Below are 25,649 nucleotides of genomic sequence, written 5' to 3' on the forward strand. Positions count from 1 at the left end.
AAAGACCCCTGAGCCACGTAGTTTCTATGGGTTACCATATGGATTTCACTTTGATGAAGGATCCTTATGCTACCAAAGAGGACTTCAAAGATGTTTTGGAACAGATTGCAGAATAGAAATTTGGTGACTTTTTATGTCATCAAGTAGGGTTTTCTTACCATGCAAACCCAGGTTATATGTGACACAAGGAATTGAGGCCAAGGTAATGGAAGAGTGCCATGCTCCTTTCTACATGGGACATAGAGACACCTTGACTACACTTCAAGCTTTGGAGAGCTACTTCTATTGGCCTACTATGAAAAAGGACATTGAACTTCATGATTCGAGAATGTTTGGTTAGTCAGAAGGTCAAGTTTGATCGACAAACATCAGCAGGATTACTGCACCCACTGAATGATCTATGGGAGAATATTGCTATGGATTTTATCTTTGGATTGCCAAAGTCAAGGAACGATGGTATATGGACCGTTCAGAATACCAAGAAGATCAACCATGTATGTCATCAGTTGGACCTTTTAGCTCATTTGAGGATATATAATGCCTTCCATGACAGTTTATGGAAACCATGCACAAGAGGAGCTTGTATTGAAGGATCCACTAGGGGTGGAAGAACCAAAACAGATTGATTTTCATTCTATGAGAAAAAGAGCAAAGACAATGGTCAGAAAGTTTCTCTTGGAATTCGAGAGTTATTCGCTATTGGACACGAAATGGATACCAAAGGAGTACTCCTAGGACTATCCAGATATACTTCGAGCTTATGAGCATTGAGGAAGTGGTTGGTCTAGATGTATTTGAAGTACAAATATAGACGTCTTGCGATCAAGACAGATTCAAGAGAGGGATTGTACCCTTCATTGTATTGGACTAGAATTGATCATTATTCTGCTTATAATGGTTACTTGGACATGCTCTAGTTGGGTGGCAACAATGCCGGATAGCCCAAGGAGCAAGATATGTATATGGAAGGCAACGATGCAAGACGACCCATCGGACGGCAACGATGCCAGAATGAGATTTGTATATGGGAGGCAACGATGCCAAATGACCCATTGGATGGCAACGATGCTAGATATCTTGGATTTCACAGGCGGTCATTGCGACCAGATGATTGTATTGGATTTCGCAGTCGGGTGGTCATTGTGACCAGATGGCCCAGATAACTATATTGGATTTCGCACTCGGGCGGTCATTGCACCCAGATGATTGTATTGGATTTCACAGTCGGGCGGTCATTGCGACCAGATGGCCCATATGACTGTATTGGATCTCATAGTTGAGCCGTCAATGCGACCAAATGGCCCAGATGACTATCGAAGAACCCTCGGGCGGGCCTAGTGACCAGATGGCCTTGAGGATAGTCTGAGCGGTCCTAGTGGCCAGATGGCTCAGCACGGTTGCGATGAAACCAAACAGGACAATCCATGAACAGGACGATCATTACTTATGCATTGCATACTGATGTCTGTTTGAATTTCTTTGACTTTGTGTGCTGTTTTTGATGTGTGGACAATGCTTGAATTTATGGAATGTGATCGTCCTCTCGGCTCTAGACTACCTAGCTAGTACCTGGATTACCCAATAGACGCGAATCATGCATACTTGTTTGTTGACTAGCTTGTGTCTAGTTTTTGCAGGAGGTAAGTATGCATTTAATTTTTTCTAGCACATGTGACGGGCCATGAAGAAGTACCATCAAGAAAAACGCTATTAGTCAAAGAAAAGGCATTGAGATGTTGCCAAATGAGCAGATTGTTGGGTTTTATGCTGTGTATGCACCCAGAGGAGTGCTAGTGATCATCAGTAGATTACTGGGACACTTTTTACTTCAGTTAGTGGAGGTTTTTCCCCCAGTTTAGCTTAGTTTCACTTATAATAGTTTATAAGTGATTTGGTCCACTTGGCACATTTTATGGCCGGACATGTGAACACATCTTTTAGGTCACTTCATTATGTAGCTATTGTACTTCACTTTATCATACTGAATACAAGAAGAGTCGTGTTCTCTCTCTCTGCCTCTCACGTTTCTGTTTGAAGTACCTCCAAACCCTAACCCTAACTGCTGAAAGCCTTCATTTGGTATCAGAGCCTCCAGGTTGGTCTGCCTTGCCCGTACTGTTCCACACCACCAGCTGCCCTCGCCGTCAACTGTTCGTACACTCCTGCGCAGCCAGACGACTGTTTCCGTACAGACAGCGCCGCCTTCAGTCGTACATTCAGTACGGGCACCTGTCTTGTTCTGTACTCTGCTCCGTACAGTACCAGTCCACTGCATACAGTCGACTGCATACAGTACCTGCTTCGGTACTGTGCCTGCTACGTGTAACTCGTCAGCTGCAGGTACAGTCGCTCTGCTCCGTACAGGCGACCTACTCTTGCTGTGTACCTGTTCGCCCTGCTCCGTACAGCACCACGACTGCAGCTCTGTACATCCGCCGTACAGTCGACCAAACCTGCAGTCTGCTCCGTACAGTCATTGTACCTCCACAGTATAGCAGTCCAGTCATCCGTACCTGCACAGTACAGCAGTCCAGTACCTGCTGTGCATATCTGAAGCCAACCAGTCGACTGTAGTTTCCGTACAATACCTGCAGTGTGTACTTGCACAGTACAGTCGACTTGTACCTGCAAAAATCACAGTTGTGGTAAGCTTTACAAGTTTTGAAATTTGGGCATTTTTCTCTGTGAAAATTTTCTGGCACATTCAGGGAGATTTTCTTGCAAAGAAATCTCTACAGGTTTTTTGCAAGGTTTTGGGTGCAGTAATTTTGGGCATTTTTGGGCATTTTGGCACTGTGTAAGCAGAGACTGCTTCTTTTGTTGAGGACAGGGATTACTGTTTCTATACATGCAGCTAGAGGACCTACAAAACCAACAAAAGGGTAAGGAAAGGATTAGTAATGCATACATACAAAAGCTTATGCAAGCTATGTCACTATGCAAGCCTTATGCAAACTATGCCGCTAGCTATATTTGTATAGCTTAATGTATAGATTAAGCTCTATGCATGCATTCATAATGCATAGAGATCTATGCATAGATTAAGCTCTATGCATAGACCTCTATGCATGCATTAAGCTCTATGCATGCATGCTTAATGCATAGTGCCGGGGTACGGTTTAGTTTAGGCATATATTTCCTCTCTTTCCTCTATTATTATTGCATCCTTGGGTACTGGGGATTTGTTTTGTAGGTTTGCGGATAAGCTTTATGCATAATCGTTATGCATAATGCCTGATGCATAGTTCATGAGTTGCTCTTCATCTAGAGGTGGTGAATATTTGAGTAGAAGAGCAAAGGCCTGGTGATATTCCTCGATGGTTTTGCTCCCCTGCTTTAGCTCTAAGAATTCGTTCATTTTGATTTCCAAAAATCCAGGGGGACAAAATCTCTTTCTCAAATAGGTTTTAAGGTTGTTCAAGGATTGAGTATTTTTGTCCAAACGGTTGGTGTCATGGTGGTTCCTCCATGCCACCCTAGCTGTTTCCACTATTTTTAGCCTAGCAAGAGCCATTTTGCTCCGCTCATTGTATTCACAAGCACTCAGTACGACAGAGCATGCATGTACTTGGTATTTTGATAGTGGTGCTTCAAAGCATATCACATCTCGCAGGGATTTGTTTTGTCATGTAGGCCCTGCCCCTATGGCAAAACTGTTCAGTGTGCCAATAATGCTTCATATCCAGTTCGTGGCATTGGAGAGATTCAGCTCACAGCCATTGTTGGCTCTATTCTTCGCCTTACAGATGCCTTATATGTACCAGGGATAAAGAAGAATTTGTTGTCCATTTCTTCTTTAGCACACTGTGGTATGCAAGTCCACTTTGATGATGACAAATGCATGGTCAGAGACAAAGCTAATGCTTTGACCTTGATGCTTACAGGTACATTATGTCATGGACTTTATCAGTTGGATGCATTTCAGCCAGTGGATCAGTCTGCTTATAATGCATTCACTCTTACTCCAGCTATGGTTGATGCGGAATTATGGCATGCTCGCATGGGGCATGTAAATTTTGGTAGTCTTATGCTTATGCAGCGACATAACATGTTCACAGACCTACCTCTTATGGAGAAGCCTCCATATCACATTTGTGAAGGATGTATTTTGGAAAAAATGCATCGGTTTTCCTTCCCACGTGATCAGGCTCTACGCGCAACTGCAAAGTTGCAGCTTATACACAGTGATCTTTGTGGCCCCATGCAGACGAAGTCATTAGGAGGTTGCTTCTATTTTGCTACATTTATTGATGACTTCTCTCGTATATGTTGGGTCTATCCGTTGACACAGAAATCAGAAATATCCATGGCTGGTCATGATGCAAATCAGGCTGAAAATGATGTGTTTGAAGGTCTACTACCTATGGAGTTTCATTCCACGGTTGGTGATCCAACTCATGAGGGTACAGGACAGCCAGCCAATCATGAAGGTGGTGCAGAAATTCAGCAACAAATTGAGCCAGAAGTTGAGCCAAATATGGGGCAGCACGCACCACAGGTCAGACACATACCTAGATGGTATTTGAGGACATTACACGATAGCCATCTAGAGGGTCCTCTTGCTGGTCGTACTCGTAGGGAGACAAGGACCAATGAGCATGCACACATCATGGATTTGAATATGGTTATGGCAGCCAGTTTACAGGATGATGATGAGCCTGATTCATTTGTGGATGCACGAGACAATGTGCATTGGAATAAAGCCATGCAGGATGAGCTTGATTCTATTAAAAGGAATCAAACATGGGATTTGGTTGATCTGCCCAAAGACAAGAAAGCAATTGGTACTAAGTGGGTCTATAAGTTGAAAAGACATGCAGATGGATCCATTGACAGGTACAAAGCCCGTCTAGTTGCAAAGGGCTATGCACAGAAGAAGGGCATTGATTATGAGGAGACATTTGCTCCTACATCCCGTATGTCGACACTTAGGTGTGTCATTGCATTGGCTGCACATCGTGGTTGGGTTGTTCACCAGTTGGACATCAAGACTGCTTTCCTACATGGGGACCTCGAGGAGGAAGTTTATGTACATCAGCCCATAGGTTTTGCAGAACATGGTCATGAAGGGAAAGTATGCAGGCTCAAAAAGGCCTTGTATGGTTTGAAACAAGCTCCACGAGCTTGGTATGCAAAGATAGATGCTTTCCTACTCACTCAAGGCTTTGTGAACAGTCCATCAGAAGCCACTTTGTATGTAAAGAAAGAAGAGAAAGATCTGCTGGTCATCAGTCTTTATGTAGATGATCTTTTGCTCATGGAATCAAATGATGACAAAATTGCAGCTTTTAAAGAGATACTGCAACAGACATTTGACATGTCTGATTTGGGGCTCGTACACTACTATTTGGGCATACAATTTATGCACGATAACAGAGGCATTGGGTTGTTGCAATCTCGGTATGTTGCTAAACTTCTGGAGAAGTTTAAAGTTCAGGATTGCAAGCCTATTAGCACTCCTATGGAGCCTGGGATGAAACTGTCACTACAAGATGACAGTATTTCTTTTGATGCCACTACATATGCTCAGGCTGTTGGGTGCCTTATTTACTTGTGTACTACACGGCCAGATATTCAGTATGCCGTATCTCAGTTGAGCAAATTCATGCACAGCCCTCGATTGTCACATTGGCAAGCTGTGAAGCGTGTATTCCGGTATTTGCAGGGTACCTTGTCTCTTGGATTGCTTTATCTTGAGGGGGGTGACATGCAGTTATATGCTTACAGTGATTCAGATTGGGCTGGTGATTTTGATACCATACATTCCACTAGTGGAAATTATTTCTTTCTTGGCTCTTCATGTATTTCTTGGCTAAGCAAGAAACAGACCACAGTGGCCACTTCGTCTTGTGAGGCAGAGTACAAAGCAGCCTACACTACTACTGTTGAGTGTGTCTGGCTGTGTCGTCTCATGACTGATATGGATATTTCAATGGAGGAGCCTACACCTATCTATACTGATAGTCAGAGTGCCATTGCTGTGGCCAGGAATCCTATGTTTCATGCTTGCACGAAACACATTGAGATTCACTATCATTTTGTTCGGGAGAGACTCCAGGCAGGTGATATCAGTCTGATCTACTATCCTACAGATCTGAATGTGGCAGACATCTTCACCAAGGCATTACCACGTCCGAAATTCGAAGCATTCCGCACTGCTTTGAATTTGTTTCCTTTTGGTGGATGATGTACAGTGATCACATATCACTCCAGGGGGGTTTGTTGGGTTTTATGCTGTGTATGCACCCAGAGGAGTGCTAGTGATCATCAATAGATTACTGGGACACTTTTTACTTCAGTTAGTGGAGGTTTTTTCCCCAGTTTAGCTTAGTTTCACTTATAATAGTTTATAAGTGATTTGGTCCACCTGGCACATTTTATGGCCGGGCATGTGAACACATCTTTTAGGTCACTTCATTATGTGGCTATTGTACTTCACTTTATCATACTGAATACAAGAAGAGTCGTGTTCTCTCTCTCTGCCTCTCACGTTTCTGTTTGAAGTACCTCCAAACCCTAACCCTAACTGTTGAAAGCCTTCATTATGACACCACATATATGGGGAAAGACCAGATGCACAAGTTCACCAGATGGGGCTAGTACCTTGAAACATACGGATCTACTTGATGTACCTTGAAACATATGGATGTACTTGATGTACCAAGGATATATGGATGTACTTGATGTACCAAGGATATATGGATGTACTTGGAAGATATGGACATGCTTGGAACACTTGCGGTCCGCAGTTGAGGACAACTGCGATGTAAGAGGGAGGGAATGGAACTATTTGGTTCTCCTAGCTCTATTTCACATCATGTTTCCCATGCCCAGACACCAGAAAGGTGGAAGAAGACATGGGGATAGGGTCCATAAGGTTTGATTAAGAAAAAGCACCATTCTTGGTCAAAAAGCAAGAAAAAAGTAAAAAGTCAAACAGGGTTGACCGCGAGCCAAGGGCACCATTGGAAAGAGGAGACTGAGCCGGACCAAAAATCTAAAAGGCGCTTTCTCAGAAAGCAACTCCAAGGCCAAAAAGCAAGGCCCTAAAGTTAGAAAAGCAAAGTTTAAGAACTTTGATAAAAGTGAGTAATATTTTATTTCTTATGAGAAAGAGCTTTTCCATGGTTTTCTTCATCGACAAGGCTGTAGGAGTTGTGGAGATTACTCATGGGATGAGCAAGTGATTTTTGGACTTCGATTAGGATCTGGATTTGGACTTGGACTTGGACTTGGATATGAACTTGAACATGGAACTTGGACATATAGCTTGGGCATGAAGCTTTTTTTTTTCTGAAAAGGAGACTTCTATTAAGTATGAAAAAATTTACAAAATGGAGATTTCACACCAAGCAAGGTGGAGATCTCAACCAATCAGGAGCCCTGTGCTGCCAATAGGATTCCGAATGAGAGGATGTGAAAAAGATACCAATGTCCCACTCTCTCATAAACTCGCCGCGCTTTCTCTCCGCAGCCCTCGAAGATCCCTGGATTCTGGCCCAAGTAGCCATAATGGTGTGAATAATATCACTCCAAATCCTGCAAAGACACTGAGAAACAAGAACGGGAGTACCCTCAATGGCCTCAGTGCATCCAGCCTTCCAGATATTCCAAGCTGAGATGCTAGCAATAATCTCCCAAGAGCTTTCTAACCTCTATGCCAGAGGGACAAAGTGTGAAAGTGGCAAATCCTGAAGACAACTCTGCCGAGCAACTCCTTGCCTAACCATAATGGCCAAGCTCCTGTCAGTCCTCTCGAACCTCAGCTGAGGCCTAGACTGTGTCAACCAAATGATAGAACCAAAAGAAATGATAGTATCCCTCTTAATCCTACCAAAGAGGTGTGCAATCGCAGACCAAACCCTACAATGGTAAACTGACTCCGAAACTACGAAGCCGTGGCTAGCAAAACTTGGTTAACCACCAAAGCTCTAGAGGCCAAGTCCAGCTTCCTCCTACTCCAATGATGAAGTTTGCTTTTAATGCTTAAGAGCACTGGAGCAAACTGTTGTGCAGGGGAGATGTCAACGCCCACTATACAACCAAGGTATCTGGTAGAGCATCCTCTCTCAATCCAAGTAAAACCAACATCTATACCCCAATCTGCAAGAGGAGAATCATTGATCCAAAAACCAACTGACTTATGCCAATTGATAGTAGCTCCTACTACCAAACAAAAGGCCTCCAAGGCTGTCCAGAAAGCACATAAACAAGCATGTGAAGCCTCAAGGAACAACGCCGTATCATCTGCCAACTCAGAGTCCAAAAACTCTTCCTCCGTGCATAAAGGCAACCTGAGACCCACAACACCAAGGGCAGCCCGAAGAAACCTGCTCATAGCCTCAGCTACAATGAGGTATAGTAAAGGGGCGAGGGGACAGCCCTGCCTCACTGAACTGGAAATCTGAAAACGCTCGCCGCGCCCCCCACATGCTAAAACAGTGCTATGAGCCTCCCTGTATAGGCAGGACACCCCTCTGATCCAGTTTTGGGAAAACCCCATGTGTGCCATAGTGCCCTCCAAAAAATCCCAATCCACTCTGTTATAAGCTTTTTCAAAATCAAGCAAAAGAATGGCAAGAGGCTGCTGACTAGATTTTGCCCACTCGACAGCTTCCCAGAAAGAAAAGATGTTATAAAATATACTCCTTCCTTGGAGGAACCCATTCTATGTATCATGGATAGTCCTTTGGAGAATCGGCTGCAACCTTATACTCAAGGCTTTAGCTAAGATTTTATATGCAGATCCAAGGAGGGTGATGGGCCTCCATTGCTTGATGTCAGTCTTGTCCCCACTCTTGGGGATAAGGTGAATCAGCCCCTCCATGAGGTATGGCGGCATCATACCCGACAAGAATATTTCCTGAAGGGCAACAGTGATAGCATCTCCAATATGATCCCAAAAAAGAATAAAGGCGGCAGGAGAAAGACCATCATCCCCTGGGCATGAACCACTGGAAAGAGCATGCAGTGCGTGAAGGAATTCATCCTTCAAGAAAGGGGCATCCAGGGAAGAACACATAGCATCTGTAATGAGCCTAGGCATGCACTCCCAAACTTTCTGTCGTGCCACACCTCTCTGAGGAGAGGGCACCTCTACAGTCAACAAAGACCGATAAAAATCTGAAGCAATACCCCTCACCTTATTAGGCTCAATCTGAACCTCACCCTGTGAATCCTGCAAGTACCTCATAGAATCCCTGCTATGGGAAGACCTGTGTGCTGAGAAAAACTCTTTGTTGCATCTGCCACCCATCTGAGTCCAAAAAGCCTCATTCGCATGAAACGCGAACTCAGCCCTCCTGTCCATGGCCAACTGCAGCTCTGCTCTAACTGTGGTCAAGAGGTATGTAATCCAAGACACATGTGGATGCTCCTCATGTTCCCTCTGAAGAGCAGCAATCCTACGCCTAATAGCTCTCTCCTTGTCCAGAGCCTCCTTCTTCTTGAGCATGAAGCTTGGACATGGAAAACTTGGGCATAGAGCTTGGACATGGAACATAGAGCTTGGACATGGAGCATAGACATGGAGAACTTGGACATATAACTTGGATTTGGATCTGGATTTGGATTTGGATATTGGATCTAGTACTAGCCCGGTGAGAGATACTTGCGGGTCATTCCCGTGGTGTGCTCGGCATCAAAGATCTCGTGCCTCGACATCGACCTCGACTTGGATATCCTACATCGGCATATTTGTTTGTTTTGTATTCATTTATTGTATTGGTCCTAGCCAACGTGCCCGTGGATTGTTCCTGAATAAATTCCGAAAAGGGGGTGGGGCCTGTTCCCCGCTCAATGTGGTGTACTGTGCAAGATCCCTATTCCCTTCTCTCTCCCCCCTCTTTCTCTATATCTTTATCTCTTGGACACATGGTAGGCACGCCCCGCTGGGCTTACACTTTGTCATGGTATCAGAGCGGGTTAAGGACTAAGGATTTGCTGGACCACACCTATATCTATTTCTTCCCAGAGAAGGTGGGCTGCGTTTTTCATCTACAGGCTGCGTTTTCTTCTATAGAGCTGCATCTCTTTCATTGTTTGGCACTTTGTCATGGTATCAAAGCGGGTTTAGGACTGAGGATTTTCTGGACAGCACTACATCTGTTTCTTCCCAGAGGAGGTGGGCTGCGTTTTGAATCTCCAGGGTGCGTTTTCTTCTGGAGAGCTGCCTCTCTTTCATTGTTTGGCACTTTGTCATGGTATCACAGCAGGTTAAGGACTGAGGATTTGCTGGACAGCACCTATATATGTTTCTTCCCAGAGGAGACGGGCTGCGTTTTTCATCTACAGGCTGTGTTATCTTCTGGACAGCTGCCTATCTACCCCAGTCCAACTAGAACATCAGGTTCTAGTTGCCATACCGACCCAACCTTCATCACGCATTGGAAGGGACTCCCATCTTCACCCCTCTACTTTTACCTCAGCTTATGCTTTGGCTAGTGGTGGTTGGTTTTTGGCTGTGTTCTCATCTACACGCATATTTTTTGCTGAATTAACAGCCTCTTCTACCATTCTTTTTCCCACCCTTTCCCTCCCCCATGCTTCTGAACCCTCTCTCTTTCCTGCCTTCTTAGATCTGTAGGCTGAGCTTTCTTACACTTTAGAGGAGGAGTTTTCACGCAAAAGATGGCTTCAAATACTTTCACCATTCCCCACTTAGAGAAAGACTCCGAATTTAATGGCTCCAATTATCCCCAGTGGAAGGATGCCATCTTTAACCTTCTGGGGGGTCTTGATCTTTGGCGGTTTGTCGATGCTTCTACTCCAAAGCCCAACCCCGCAACCAACTCACCACAGACTGTGAATTCCTGGACCAGCATGGATCTTCGGGCTCGCACAGTCATCTCCTACAACTTGAACCAGCCGTATCTCTTGGAATTTTCCGGTATGGATAAAGCTGCCCAAACCTCTAAGGAATTATGGGATGCACTTGCAGCCCGTTTTCAGAGGAACACTTACAGCTACAAGCTTCATTTAAAAGCCCAACTCAATGAGTTGAAGATTACCGAGATGGATGATGTCATGGCCAAAGTGCAAGAACTCAAGAAGACCCCTCAACAACAAGCCATCTTGGGAGTCCAAATCCCCAATGATGACTTTGTCATTGAGTTACTCGGCAAACTTCCTCCATCTTATCAATCCTTTAAGGGTACCATTGCCCTTCGCCCTATTCTTCCCCCAGTGGATGCAGTGATTGGCATGCTTCAAGACAGTCTAGATCTCAGGAAGATCTTTGATTCTTCTCCTACTGAATCAGCTTTTTCAGCCAAAGGGAAGCCCAAGTGGCAACCCAAAGGAGGTAATAAAGATGGCAGCAAATCCAAGGAGTCGTCTGCTTCAGGTTCCAAGGATAAAGATAAAGGAAAAGAAAAGGGCAAATCTACGGAGAGGAAATGCCACTATTGTGGCAAGGCTAGTCATCTTCGGTCCGATTGCTTCAAGAAGAAGAGAGACGAGGAGAAAAAGTCAAAACAGAAGGACTCCGACGACAAAGAATCCAAACCCAAAGACAAAGATGTGGCCTTTGTTCTAGTCGAAGAGTGCACCGAGGCACGGACTACTACCTCTCTTGAGGACTGGATTGTGGATTCCGGGCCTACTTGTTACATGACTCACAACAAGGATATCTTGGAGGACACTCACTCTGTATCTATGCAGGTCCGACTTGCGAACAATCAACATGTTGATACACCGATTATGGGTAATATTCCTCTAGTCACTCCCTTAGGGAGGCCCCCGTACCTAGAGAATGTTCTTTATGTTCCAAAGTTATCCAAAAACTTACTTTCTGTCTCTAAGATAGCCCAAAAAGGCTATGGCTTATACTTCGATGATCAGATTCTGAAGATCATTCACAGAGATTCTCACAAGATTATCGCTTGGGGCATACAAGAGGGTGGTCTGTACAAGATCACCAGCTTTCATCTGTTCCAACTCCTTGCCTCTCATCAGGCTGTTCTTACAGAGGAGGATACTCTTTGGCATGCCCGCTATGGACATCTTCCCTTCTCTTCACTGGAGCTTCTTGTCTCCCGCCACATGGTGGAAGGCTTGCCTCGACTACCTCGGATGTCTGGCATCTACTCAGCTTGTCTACAAGGCAAGCAACATCGGGATTCATTTCCATAGGAAGCCACTTTTAGGGCTTCCACCGCTCTTCAACTTGTCCATATGAATTTGAGCGGACCTATGACTACGGTCACACCTGGAGGAGCGAGATATTTTTTCTTATTGGTGGATGATTTTTCAAGGAAGGTCTGGGTCTTTTTCCTATCCCAAAAATCTCAAACATTTACAAAGTTCAAAGAATGGGTTGCTATGGTGGAGGCCGACACTAGCCTCAAAGTCGTCAAAGTGCGCTCGGCAATGGTGGTGAGTTTACTTCTCGAGCATTCACTAACGTTTGTACTTCCCACGGCATACAGAAACAATTTTCTACTCCCCACACTCCTCAGCAAAACGGGGTAGTAGAACGGAAGAACAGGACCGTGGTTGAGGTGGCTTGATCTCTTCTTTCTCATTCTCAGCTTCCTCAAAAGTTTTGGGCTGAAATAGTTAACACTACTATGTCCATCATCAACCGTTCCCATGGCATACAGAGACAGTTTTCTACTCCCCACACTCCTCAGCAAAATGGGGTAGTAGAACGGAAGAACAGGACCGTGGTTGAGATGGCTCAATCTCTCCTTTCTCATTCTCAGCTTCCTCAAAAGTTTTGGGCTAAAGTAGTTAACATTGTTGTGTACATCATCAACCGTTCCCCGACAAAGGCGATCATTGGAAAGACTCCAAAGGAGGCAGGCATATTCTGGGAGAAAGCCATCAGTTTCTCATTTCCATGTCTTTGGATATGATGCTCATGTTCATGTTCCCGATTCTCATCGGACCAAATTTGACTCCAAATCCACCAAAATGATCTTCATTGGCTACAGGGAATACTCCAAAGCCTTTCGGTTTTGGGATCCCAACAAAGAGAAAGTTATATTATCTCGAGACGTGCGATTTGATGAAACCCCGGAGACTTCCAGATCCCCAGAATCCCCAACAGCTTCATCAACTCCTTCCTTGGTTCCACCCTCACCATTGATTCTCACCTCTCCTCCGCCTCCACAGAGTTCTCTCCCCCTCCGCGGTGGCTTCACTCTACATTGTGGGATTCTCAAGTCCCTTCTCCGACCATTTATCAGTCTGGGATTGCTCCATCCGGATTGAGGAGATCTGCCAGATTACAACCTCAGAGTGGCGGCTTCTACACCAGAGGAGGCCTTACAAATTCCTAAGTGGCGGCTTGCAATGGAAGCAGAAATGGATGCCATTAACAGAAATCACACATGGTAACTTGTTCCCCGCCCTTCTCATAGGAAGGTTATTGGCGTCAAATGGACTAAAGTGAAGTTTCTTGCCGATGGTTCACTCGACAAATATAAAGCCCACTTGGTGGCTAAGGGCTATGCCCAGAAAGAAGGTGAGGACTTCTCAGAGACTTTTGCTCCCACCGCCAAGTATACCACCATTCGCACTGTTCTTGCCATTGTTGCTCACTTCTCTTGGCCCATCTTTCAGGTGGATGTCAAGTCCGCCTTTCTCAACAGGGACCTTCAGAAGGAAAACAACCCCCTGGCTTCATCCGCGATGGTTTCGAGGACCATGTTTATCTTCTATGGAAAGCCCTTTATGGCCTTAAATAGGCTCCCAAGGTGTGGTACCAAAAGATCAATGCTTTCTTCTTCTCTCATTCCTTTGAGAGAACTCCTGCAGACAGTAACCTTTATGTTTTGATAGAGGAGGATCACATTGTGATTATCATTTTGTATGTTGATGATCTTATTCTCACTGGATCCGACTCCGACCGCACTGCTATGATTATGGATCTTCTGAGTCATACCTTTGAGATGACTAATCTTGGTCTATTTCACTACTTTCTTGGCATGGAGGTCCGGCAATGCTCACAAGGGATATTTCTTTCTCAACAAAAGTATGCTTCTCAGATTTTGGAGAGGTTTGGTATGAAGGACTGCCGCTCATTATCTTGCCCTATGGACCCAAATCAAAAGTTGAGTAAAAATGATGACTCTCCACCCCATCATGATCCTACTCAGTACAGAGAGCTTGTCAACTCGCTTATTCATCTCACCATTACTAGGCTTGATCTTGCTTACTGCGTTAGTATCCTAAGTCAGTTTCTTTCAGCACCACATAGTTCTCATTGGCAAGCTGTTGTTCGTGTTCTCCAATATATACAGGACACCTTGACACATGGGATTTCATATGGCTCTAGTCTTGATTTGGTTGGATATTCAGATTCTAACTGGGCAAGTGATCCAGATACCCGGAGGTCTACTATGGGCTATTGTTACTTACTTGGTAACAGACTCATTTCTTGGCAAACCAAGAAGCAACCTACAGTTGTCGGTTCTTCAACACAGAAGCAGAGTATCATACTTACTTTGAAACAGTTAAAGAGTTGTTCTGGCTTCATTAGCTGCTTGATCATCTTCATGTCCCTCCTCCACTGCCTACCGTTGTCTCCAACAATCAGAGTGCCATGGCTCTTGCACGGAACCCAGTCTTCCATTCGAAGTCCAACACATTGTCGTTCATTATCATATGGTTCGTGACTAATTGGCGCTCAGTACCTTAACACTAGAGTATTGTCCTACTAGGGACAATGTGGCGGACATCTTCACCAAGGCGCTTTCCATACCAACTTTGGATCACTTACTTCCACGCGCCAGTATCGGTCCTCTTAAGTGAAGCTCAAGAGGAGGTGTTGGAGGGGTCATCTCCACTATTCTGCGTGCGTCCCCACTGTTTAGGACCTCCCCCAACCTTGGAAATGCTGGCTGACTAGGCTCTCTAGGTGCTATATAAGCATGGGCTTTGCCCTCAATTGTATTATCTCATTTTCCACATATTCTGGAACCTTGGCTACACCTACGGTGTGCCTCATGCTGCCTACTCCAGCTTTGTAACCACCTTTTGGTGTATATGATCTTCCTCCGGTTCCTGTGCATCTTGTAATTGTGAACTTCAGTTCTCTTTCATTGTTTGGCACTTTGTCAAGAGGTTGATGCTTACTTTGTGAGTACTCGTCTTTTCTTCAGCCCTGCAAATGCAAATTTGTCGGTCTTTTGTGAGCAGGGGAAGTATATGGTCATTGTTCTTTATGTACATGACCTCATCTTGACAAGGAATCACCAGAAAAAGACCTCACAAACACAACAGATGCTTAGTGCACAGATCGAGATAGCAGATCTTGGGCTCATGCATTATTTTTTGGGGATTGAGGTTTGGTAGAAGAATAACATTTTCATCTCTTAGCAAAAATATGCAGGTGAGCATGCTTGGGATCATCTCAGGCAAGCTCTTCAGCGATCCGCTCCTGTTGCATCTGAGGAGCGTTTCCAACAGCCTATGATCTGGAACCCCCTAGTCTGTTTGCATAGTGGTCACATGCTGGGGGCATGGAGAGCTTTGAGCATGGGTCCTGCTAGGTCACTTGGAGATTTGCTTATGTTCAAAGCTGCCCCGAGAGGCCCAAGAGAGATGCCTCAATGGGATCCCGGGTAGGGATAGACTTAGCCTCGACATCGATTCTTCCATCCCTCCAGAATGGCTAGCCCCAACACCACCACCCCCCCCCTCACAATGGTTTGGAGTGTTCATCACCAAGCATGACAAACCTTTGGCAGTCCATGCTGCAAACGAGAGCTCCGCCTTACTCACTTTCTCTATTGGACCTCATGGCAAACTTGAGAGAGCAGAGCCCCCTATGGAGGATTCCACGGAATGCACCTTGTAGAGGGTGAGAGTGGTTGGTTTCCATGCGCATGAGTGGCACATAGACCCTCCACCAACCAAGGTGGCCAGAGGGAGATTTTGTCGTTTGTGGATTTGGCACGGCCGCCCACTCACGTGCCCACAGTGGGACCCGGGGGAGTAGACATAGCATGATCCAGATAATAGGGAGGAGACTCTTGATACTCCCTTTTTTGCCTACACCACACGACTGGGCCATAGGGTCCAGAGGTTGAGGGCAAGCTAGCAACAAGACACTCACAGTCTGAGAGCTTCCCTCCTCACTTTCTCTCAGATTTCTGGAAGAGGCTGTGGGATAGTTTTCAACCATGAAAGATCACTCTCTTTCTCTGGCAACTGGCACATCGGAGCTTGGCAGTTGGCACTTGGCTAGCCGTTGGAGATAGGCCAATAGTCTGCTCGAGGTGTGGTCATCCCCAGGACCCCAAGGGTCCCAACGTCATTGTCTTTGGGATTGCCCAAAGGCTAAGTAAGTTTGGCAATGGATTCTCCACATCTTCACTATGGACCGGGCCCCCTCCCGCAATGTTACATGGGGCACCGTTACTTGGGCCACTAAGGCCGAGGCAGTGTCATATGAGAAGGAGGGTGGGGTACTAGCCCTTCAGGTCTCTCACCTTCGTATTTCTGCAATGCCTGTCCCAACTTCATCTACTGGTCACTAGACTCTAGGTTCTAGCCAAAGATGGGAGATTTGCACCAATATTGCAGCATGGCATATCTAGAGAGCTCAATGCAGCGAAGCCATCAAAGGCACCCTCAACAAGCCAACGGAGTCCATCTGGTCATCTGGCTCGATATCATTCACAGTGGGGGAAGCTTCACGGTGGTTCACACCGCATGTGGAAGTGCCAGGAGGCCTTTCTAAGGATCGGGCGTCATGGTCCCTTTCTCATTGACAGTGGTGATGAGCCCACTTGGTGCTATAGACCGCCTGTGTGGTTTTTTCCCCCTCCCTCCATTGTATGATGCCTTCTCCTCCTAGAGCGGCCAGTCGGAGAAGAAGAGCATCCTCCCCCTTTTATGTTTCTAGACTCTCGCTCACCATGTGGAGCCGAGTTTATACTTCGCCATTACGGCTGTTTTTTCTTAGTAACTAATAGAATGATCTTTTTCCCAAATATATATAATATAATATATTAATATTATACACACACACACACACACACACACACACACACACACACACACACACACATACATACATACATACATGTATGTATGTATGTATGTATGTATGTATGTATGTATGTATGTATGTATGTATGTATGTATGTATATATTATATATATACATATGCAGGTAAGATACTCAAGGCATTTGGCATGACCAAATGCAAAGCAATCGGTACCCCAATGGAGGTGAATCTATTGCTGTCTGTTGAAGACACCTCAGACCTTGTGGATGAGACCTAATACATGAAATTGGTTGTTGGTAGTCTTATCTTCTTGTGTAATACTAGACCAAACATCAGTTTTGATGTTAGTGTTTTGTGCAAGTTCTCCAACAAGTCCTGGGAGAATCATTGGAAAGCAAGTATGTGGGTGTCGCGATACATCCAAGGTACTCAGGAGTACGGCATCACCTATGTTGCGGGCAAGACTCTCAGTGGCTTTTGTGACTTAGATTGAACGGGGTGACTCCAACACCAAGCGCTCAGTAACTAGGTATTGTTTTTCTCTTGGTTCGGGATGCATTTCTTGGATCAAAAAGAAACAGCCCATTGTTGCACTCTCCTCAATAGAGTACAACGCTGCATGCTTTGCATTATCATGAGGAGTAGCCATGGCTGAGCAGCCCAAAAGCCCGATGTCATTGCATTCACACGAGAAGGTGACCTAAGAGGCCAGATGGTTTAAAAATGGCTCAGATTAGATTTGGCACACCGCCAAATAGACTACATGCTACACTGGACCGTTATCTCATAATGGTCCACGCATAGAATAGGTAGACTTTACTCTTGGACACCCTGTCCTGACATTGCGGGGCCCGAACAAGGCCCAAGATGAGCCCGGATGGCCGTGGCATGTGGGGAACATGCTACACAATCTCTGATACATCTTTATGAGCCGAGTCTACACTGCAAAACGGCGGCACCGACTATGACCGCGGACCTACGCGGTCATGTCATGGCCGTCCTGCGTATACAGGCTTATAAAGATACACTAGCCCCTTCTCCACACAGTTCATCAGTCATCACTCTAAGTTTACTCCCTAGCTTCTACTAGCATGTAGCCTCCGTCTTAGCAATTCCAGATCACCCATCGAAGCTCCCTTCACAGGAGCACACGGGTGTGGGGCTTTGCCACCTATTGTATCACTTCAGTAGCACACGGGTGTGGGGCTTTGCCACCTATTGTATCACTTCAGTAGTAGTCACTTCAGCTATTGTGTGGCTCTCCACTTGTCATCGTAACCTTATCTTGCCATTTTAGCTCATGGGAGGCCCAAATCTATAAATCGGAGCCCTCTCTCTTCATTAATAGAGGCTCTCTTGCTGCACACTAGCCTCTACCACCGTTGAAGGCTTCCCTAATGATGACTACTCTCTTTCTCTCTCACTTGAAGGCTGCCCATGAAGAATACCGACTGTTGGGGACTGTTTTGGAGGCTTCCATCGCGAAGAAATACTGAAGGCAAGGGTATTTAATCATTTATTATGATTTCTAGCCATTGTACTTGTTCAACATTCTTCTCTATCTCCGTTATCGTCCAATTTGAGTTTTAACGTTGTGAAAGATCCTACTTCTTGTGAGTGTTCTCTTGTATACACCGCACATTGCATCCTCTTACAGACTCAATATCCAAGCACAACCCCAGCACTACAGATATATCTTCCTGAATTGTCACCAGGCATCAATGATGCAGAAAATAGTACAAACACAGCAATCTCAGATGCAACTGATGGAAAAGCATCTCGAGGCTGTGCAAAAGCTGCAGGCCAGGCAAGTAGCCACCGAAAAGCAAGCCCGCAACTTGCTCAGCAGGTGGCCCATCAGAGCAACAACTCTGCCTATTTGAAAAGCAGCTGAAGATAGACCAGTTGTTTGGTTGGATCAACCAATTTAAATTCTATTTCAAGGAGGGAGAAGCCAAAGGAGTTGCAAGCATTTGTGGTGACAGCTTGAACTTTTTTGCACTGACTAGGATGGTGAAGTTACTACAACACTAAGTATACAAGAATTAGAGCAAAGGTTTCTCCCTTTCCTGTTTACTTAAGAACCTCAAAGAAGAATACCAAGCCATTGGGCTGAAGGATGGAGAATCAGTGGCAGTTTTTGCCATTCTCACCATCTAGTTGCAAAATTCAGAGAAAAGTGAATGCAAGTTGTTTTTGTACAGGTGGGGCATGTGACTGAGTGCTAGTGGAAGCATATAATCCCATCGCCCCAGACAGCTATTTCTTTGGTACAAGGCTTCCCTGTGCCAACAAAACGAACAGGAAGGATCAGCAGACCTTCCATTTCCCATCAGCAAAACCAGAAGGATCAACAGACCCCCATAGGCCCTGTCGTATTATAGAAGCTCATGTGGCACACTTTATCCTAAGAGGCAGGATTAATAGACAGTCCAAAAGAAACAAGAAAAACACTGACTGATCTTTTGCTTCAGACTTGTTTATGGGAGGCAAGAATGAGATTAACACCTGCATTAGCTTGTTAGGTCCTAAGAAATACAAATTTGAATGCAAGAGGACACGAAAACTTGAGTATTGAGGATTAGAGAACCTGCAGGATCTGTGGATTCACAAATCCAGATTTGCAAAGGAAACAAGAAAAACAGCTCCATTTACCTCCTTCACTCACTTCTTCAGCCTGTTCTTGCTCCCATGCTCTTTTGAAAAGGTCTTTTAAGTTAACCTGGCCCAACTCCTGCAAGCAAAAATGAGAAAAGGATACTGATAAAATACCCAGATAAAGTGCAAGTTCTTTGCTTCCAAATTTTGAAACTTTCCTCAATAATTAGAGAAATAATAGAACTTGTAACTACAGCACCGCACCCCACCTTCACATCATGATGCACTCCTTGCATTGATTGGCCTGTCCCACTTTCTTGTCTACGGATTAAGAAAGGCTGCACGAGCATATTTCAAATCCTTAGCAAGTCTTATTCAAATGCATATCAAGGATTAACAGAATTCTCAAATAGAATATGATTTTTACGGTAAGAAAATATCCTTAAAAAGTTTTTGTACCTAAAATAAGAGCAAAGACATACATATTATAGTTTTTCTTACCTCAGGAATCCCAAGATTTAAACCTCGAGTAAACCCAGGTGGAACTGTATGAAGCTGCCCTCCTTCCAAGAGAGCTTGCAACCCATCATGTACAATTTTACCTTCTGCACGGCCCTTGTCCAATGTATGAGAAAGCTCAAAGCCTCCTGGTAGAAACGGATGATTGCTAGTACTTCCTCTCACAAAATCTTCTGGAGGACCTGGCTTTCGTAAGACTGATGATGAATTATGGGCAGCCTCACCATGGTGAATCACTTCTACCTTCAAACAAATTTTTTTTAAATCAGTCCTAACAAAACATTTTAGTTAAACACCTTGATTTTGTATAAAGCAACCCTATATGCTATCACAATGTGTTAAGCTTTCAGCTTAATTAAACATTCTTAAACATAATTAAAGAGATTATTACTTAAATACTTGAGTAAATAGCCAATGAGATGGTAGCTCAAGTGGTGAAGTGTTTGTCTTGGAACCGGAGGTCTTGGGTTCAAATCCCCACTCGGTGCTCCCTCGGCAGCATCGTCTTCGAGCAGAAAAAGCGACTACGGGTGGTGGAATGTACCTACGACGGTGAAAAACGGTAACTATGGGAGGATCTTGGGCCTAAGGCCACTCGAAAAAACAAATACTTGAGTAAATATGAGGCAAAGAGCGAAAGCTGTGTTGTGTTGCATTGAGACACAAGGCCTTCTTAAATAGGACCTGAATAGGTACAAATGAAGAGACACAACCCTAGCGAAAGAGTGTGACTCTTGAATGAATAGTTATGTCCTTTGGACGTAGAGGTGTGTCCTTTGATCAATAAATGTGTCCTTTAGTGATGACCCATGTGACAGGGTGTGACCCTTCATTGGTGTTCTTTCAACATTTGAAGGCTAATCAAGAGTAGTTATAGGGATAAAGTCACAATCGTGACATTCCCTCCCATTTAAAATAAGACTCTAGCTAAATAAGAGACTTCTGATGTTGCTAAAGATCTTTGTCATTAGGACATTTATGCTTGTGGTGAAGCTCGCACTAAGAAAAATTGAAAAAGATTCCTCTATTGTCTTGTTGTCGTGCTTTAAATGCTAAATTCCAAGTTGTAGCATCATTCTTTAATGTCTTCTTCTTTGTCGGCTTCCAAATGGTTGGGCTTGAAGTTGACTTGGCTATGTTGCGGTGTAGAATATGAAGGTACAATCATAAATTCTCTTGATGATACTTAAATAGCTCTTGAAGTGTTTGGTTTGAAAGTAGTGAAGTACTCATGCAAGTTGTTAGAAGAATGTGCGAAATACTCTGCAATGTTGAAAACAATATCCTCTTGTTTGATATCAACTGTGTCATCCCGTGTGGATAAGGTTGAAACAAGTGTTATATCCGCTTTGGTAGTCTTTGTGTCTTCAAAGAAGTCCATCGTTGGTGACTCATCATGTTGAGATAAAGAATCCAAGGACTATTCAATATCATCTTGCAATTCTTCCAAAGTCATGCTAGAAGAATCCACGGTGTTGTCATCAAGGGACTCAATAAAGTTTGCCATAGATATGTCAAGGTTAGGAGAGTCAACTTTACTTCCACAAATATGTTCCATGTCAATATGTGAACTCTCTGAAGAATGATTGAAGCAAGGCTAGCACTAACATGAAGTGCATGAGCTACTGCATGTTTTCCTTTTGCATTATTGGAGCAGTCTTTTGAAGTTGAAGGTTCCAAGTCATTTAGGTCATTCAAACCATCTATGGTTGCCATTACAAATTGTGCACAATTAAGGGCATTCAACCATCTATGGTTGCCATTACAAATTGTGCACAATCCTGTCTTTTGCTGTTCACGAGAAGACGAAGCTATTGCAGGACATGGAGTGCGAGATTGGTCATGTCCAGAGTCCCATCCACGATTAGATGCACACCATTGGAAGGGTTATTGATGCTCAGAATGATTGAAGATGACCCTTCCTGTCAACGAGGTTGCTGCAAATGTTGCCAGGGAGAGTTTGGTCGGAATTGAAAGTTGCCTAATAAGGATTGTTCATAACCTTCACGAGCCATGAGTGAACAGCTGCCATAACAACCTTGAGACGCCGATGTTTAAGAATTTGGATTCAAATCTGCAACATACTCGGCATAATAAATGGTGGTAGCAAGGTTGATAGGGTTGTACTTTTGCACATCGGTACGAAGTGTGGGATTTAAGCCTTCAAAATGAAGGCATGAAGCTCGTCCACTAGGGATAAAGAATCAATCTCCAATATCAGAGATATAAGAAGCCAAAGAACCATATGAGAGGAGTCTGGTGGACTCCAAGACGTCTAAATATTTGGAAAGTACAAGCTTTGAGAATGGGGGATTATCCTGGAATACAAAGGATCACACTCTTAAAATCTAGGAGGTTTACTATCTTTGGCCCAACTCCGTGACAGAAATTTCCATTCACGTCATTACGTCTGGAATTGAGCAAATTGGGGGACATGCCAAAGCACATTTTGGTGGAAGATCTACTAGTTGGGATATTTTTATAGGTAAAGATTATGGGAGAACCCATCTCTGAGATTGAGACATGTGGCAAGAAAGTGAATCAAAGTGAGACAATTGGCCTCACACTTATCACTTCAGCTATTGTGTGACTCTCCACTTGTCATTATAGCCTTCTCTTGCCATTTTAGCTCATGGGAGGCCCAAAGCTATAAATTGAAGCCCACTCTCTTCATTTGGAGGAGACTCTCTTGTTGCGGACTAGCCTCTTACTCGCATTCTTGTCTACAACACTTTATGGAGAGTTCCTATACTCCTTCACTCCTCTCAACAGAAGGTTTCTCTATTTCTATAGCCTCTTGATGGCTGTACCAAGCAGTTATTTCTTTTGGCTTCATGACCAACCTAGCAAAGAAAGCTAAGTATACTTTGAGTTGGTGCTTTTGCTATTTATTATGAAGTGTTTTTGATGTTCACTAACCCTTGTATAGCCATGCAAGGAGAAACGTGGTGTTGAGATGGATTCAGGGAAACATTGTTTATGGCTCCCTTTATTTGGGATGCATTCGACTTATGGATCTCATGGTTTATATAACCTGTGTAGTGTTGGTTTATATACCCTATGTAGTGTTCTCTTGTCTTACGTGCTCTCTTGAAGATTGTTTCTACCATGTGTGGGTGGAACAACAGAGAGAAGATGGAAGGAAACATGGGTTCTTCGGAGAGTAGTGTCAAACACACCATACCCTATGTAGTGTTCTCTTGTCCTACATGCTCTCCTGAAGATTGTTTCTACCATGTGTGGGTGGAACAATAAAGAGTAAATGGAAGGAAACATGGGCACTTGAGAGGGTAGTGCGAGTTGGTGACCAAAATGCCTACAAACTATTGGTGGCCGAAATAACTATAAACTATGTGTAGCAGAAATACTTATGGAGCACCTAGCTGTCTATGCCTACGAGTGATTGTTTTATCTTATTACTTGAGCCCACCTCTCATCCAAGGGGTGTGGTCAAAGCACCAACACGGATGGAAGTGGTAGAGTGGACATGATACCTGGTTGGCACGGGACTTATGTCTACGCCAAAGGTCATGTGGATTGACACCTTGTTGGCAGGAGACTTATTTTGTCTTCCAATTTATTTTGGGACATGATTATAATATTTGGACTTATGGGGCTGTTTTGTCTCGCCCATTATTTTGGGACAAGATTTTGATATTGGTATTTATGGAGACTCATTTAGTCTCACCCATTTATTTGGGACATGGATTCTTTTAGTTATATTGGATTTTTGAGACTCTCTCGTCTCGCCCACTTGATGGGACATGATTATATCTTGGATATATGGCTTGAAGCTTAAAATTGCGGACAACATTAAAGCAACTGGGGAGGATGTCACAACGTGGACATTTTCCAGTATGAGAGGGGTCTGGTGGACTCCAGGATGTTGAGAGTTGTTTCCAACTCCCACTCTAGCTATAACTAGCTAGCATGCAAGAGGGCTAGATGAGATCTGATACACAAAGACACCAACACCAAACATTAAACAAACACCAAACTGAAGGTCTTGGCTTGCCTCTCCACAGCTCAGTGACACTCGCTTTCCGTCTACAAAATCTAGCACCTGTCCAACATCCAACTCCTTAGACAAATCTGTGTGGAAGATGCCCCTATTTGCTGAAGTGTCCAGATCAGCCTCTAAAACTCCAAATAACACCAAATTTGATAGAGGGATAGATACCTCAACACCTAAAGCACATACACACCAAGTCTCAGATCCAAGTTCACCTGGTAAGACCCCCTGTAACCCTACCATATGTATGTAGCCTGGCAATTTAGGACTGCTTGTCCTAATCTCTAAATACTCAGTAACTCACCCCAAAATGATGAAAACTAGGGAGTTTTGTAGGGAGCTTTGGTGAGGACAACCAAGCGGTTTGTGTGGAGCCTTGTCAAATCAAGATAGAAGAGATGGTTGATCTCTTGCCACAAGAGATCTAAAAATGGGGGGTCAAGGCTGTTTTGGAAGAGGGGGAGGCAGTCCATCTGAACGCCATGTCGGTCAAAACAGTTGACCATGGTGCTGAAGTGACGTGAACCTGCGCTGCTGCCCCCGCCTGCCCTCTGTTGCCTCCGCCTGCTCCTTTGCTGCTCCCCCCTGCCTTCGCCTGCCCTTCTGCAACCCCCCGCCTGTCCCTCTGCAGCCTTCGCTAACCTTTCCTCAATCCCCACCTGCCCTCCTTTCAGTCCCCGCCAGCCCCTCTGCTGCCCCCCGCCTGCCCCTTTTGCTGCCCCCGCCAGCCCCCCACTTGCTGCACCGCCTCCCCCTTTGCTGCCCGCCCCCTGCCTTCTTCAGTCCCCGCCTGCCCCTCTGCTGCCCCCGCCTGCCCCTTTGCCCTTGCTTCCCCAGCTGCTCCCCGCCTTTGCCCCCCTTCCTCTACTCCTGTTTTCCCAGCAGCTATTTTATCTGGATTCAAGTCGGCCGCCCACTTTTCTTCATTGGTCTTATGGCCTTTTCTGCCGCAGCCAATCTCTCATCACCCCCACTGGCCGGGAGAATCATCAATTTTTCACAAGACGAGCTCACCTCTCTTCAGCACAACATTGACCTTGAGGTCCAGACTACCCTTGTTGCGAGAGTTTATGGTTCCCACCCCTCTCGTTCGCAGGCCCGTGAATGGCTTCTAGCAGCTCTCCCTTCGGAGCTGATTGTGCACTTTCAGGATACTCGTTTACTTGGTCGAGGCTTCTTCCAGGTGAACTTTCATTCTTCAGAAGCTACTTCTCAGGCTTTGGCTAGCAGCCCCTTTCCTCTTGGTCCTAGGAAGATTTTCTTCTTTTAGTACCAGGTGGGCTTTGATCCAGTGGTGGAGGATCAGCGCCTTACCCCGGTCTCACTACGGTTCCCTGCTCTTCCTCGGTCCTACTGGAAGCTTTTAGCTTCCATAGGGGCATCCTTTGGCCAGGTTCTAGAGGTACCAATCCTCCCGAGCTCTCCCGCCTCAGCTTCCGCAACCGTTACCGCCACTCTTGATGGTGTACCCCGGGTCCTCGTGCTTGTTCTTGATCCATCGATTACTGATGATCATGTTATGCTTCAGAGACCTGACGGATCTCATCTCCGCCAAAGGAT

The 25,649-nt window shown here is 44.9% G+C and overlaps 1 protein-coding gene across 1 annotated transcript in view; it reads right to left on the minus strand.

Annotated features, from left to right (window-relative positions):
• Window positions 1-25,649, minus strand: part of LOC147606274 (RNA helicase, ATP-dependent, SK12/DOB1 protein) — a 225,069-nt gene that overhangs the window by 134,138 nt on the left and 65,282 nt on the right. The window contains exons 4-6 of the mRNA XM_086792575.1: window positions 20,060-20,320; window positions 19,828-19,896; window positions 19,616-19,694 (exon numbers count right to left, since the gene is read on the minus strand). Of these exons, the coding sequence (XP_086648701.1) occupies window positions 19,616-19,694; window positions 19,828-19,896; window positions 20,060-20,320 (409 nt within the window). The remainder of the gene's footprint in view (window positions 1-19,615; window positions 19,695-19,827; window positions 19,897-20,059; window positions 20,321-25,649) is intronic.

The sequence above is a fragment of the Cibotium barometz genome, chromosome 58 (assembly GCF_041138505.1).
Source record: "Cibotium barometz isolate CiBa-2024 chromosome 58, ASM4113850v1, whole genome shotgun sequence".
Lineage (NCBI taxonomy): Eukaryota > Viridiplantae > Streptophyta > Polypodiopsida > Cyatheales > Cibotiaceae > Cibotium > Cibotium barometz.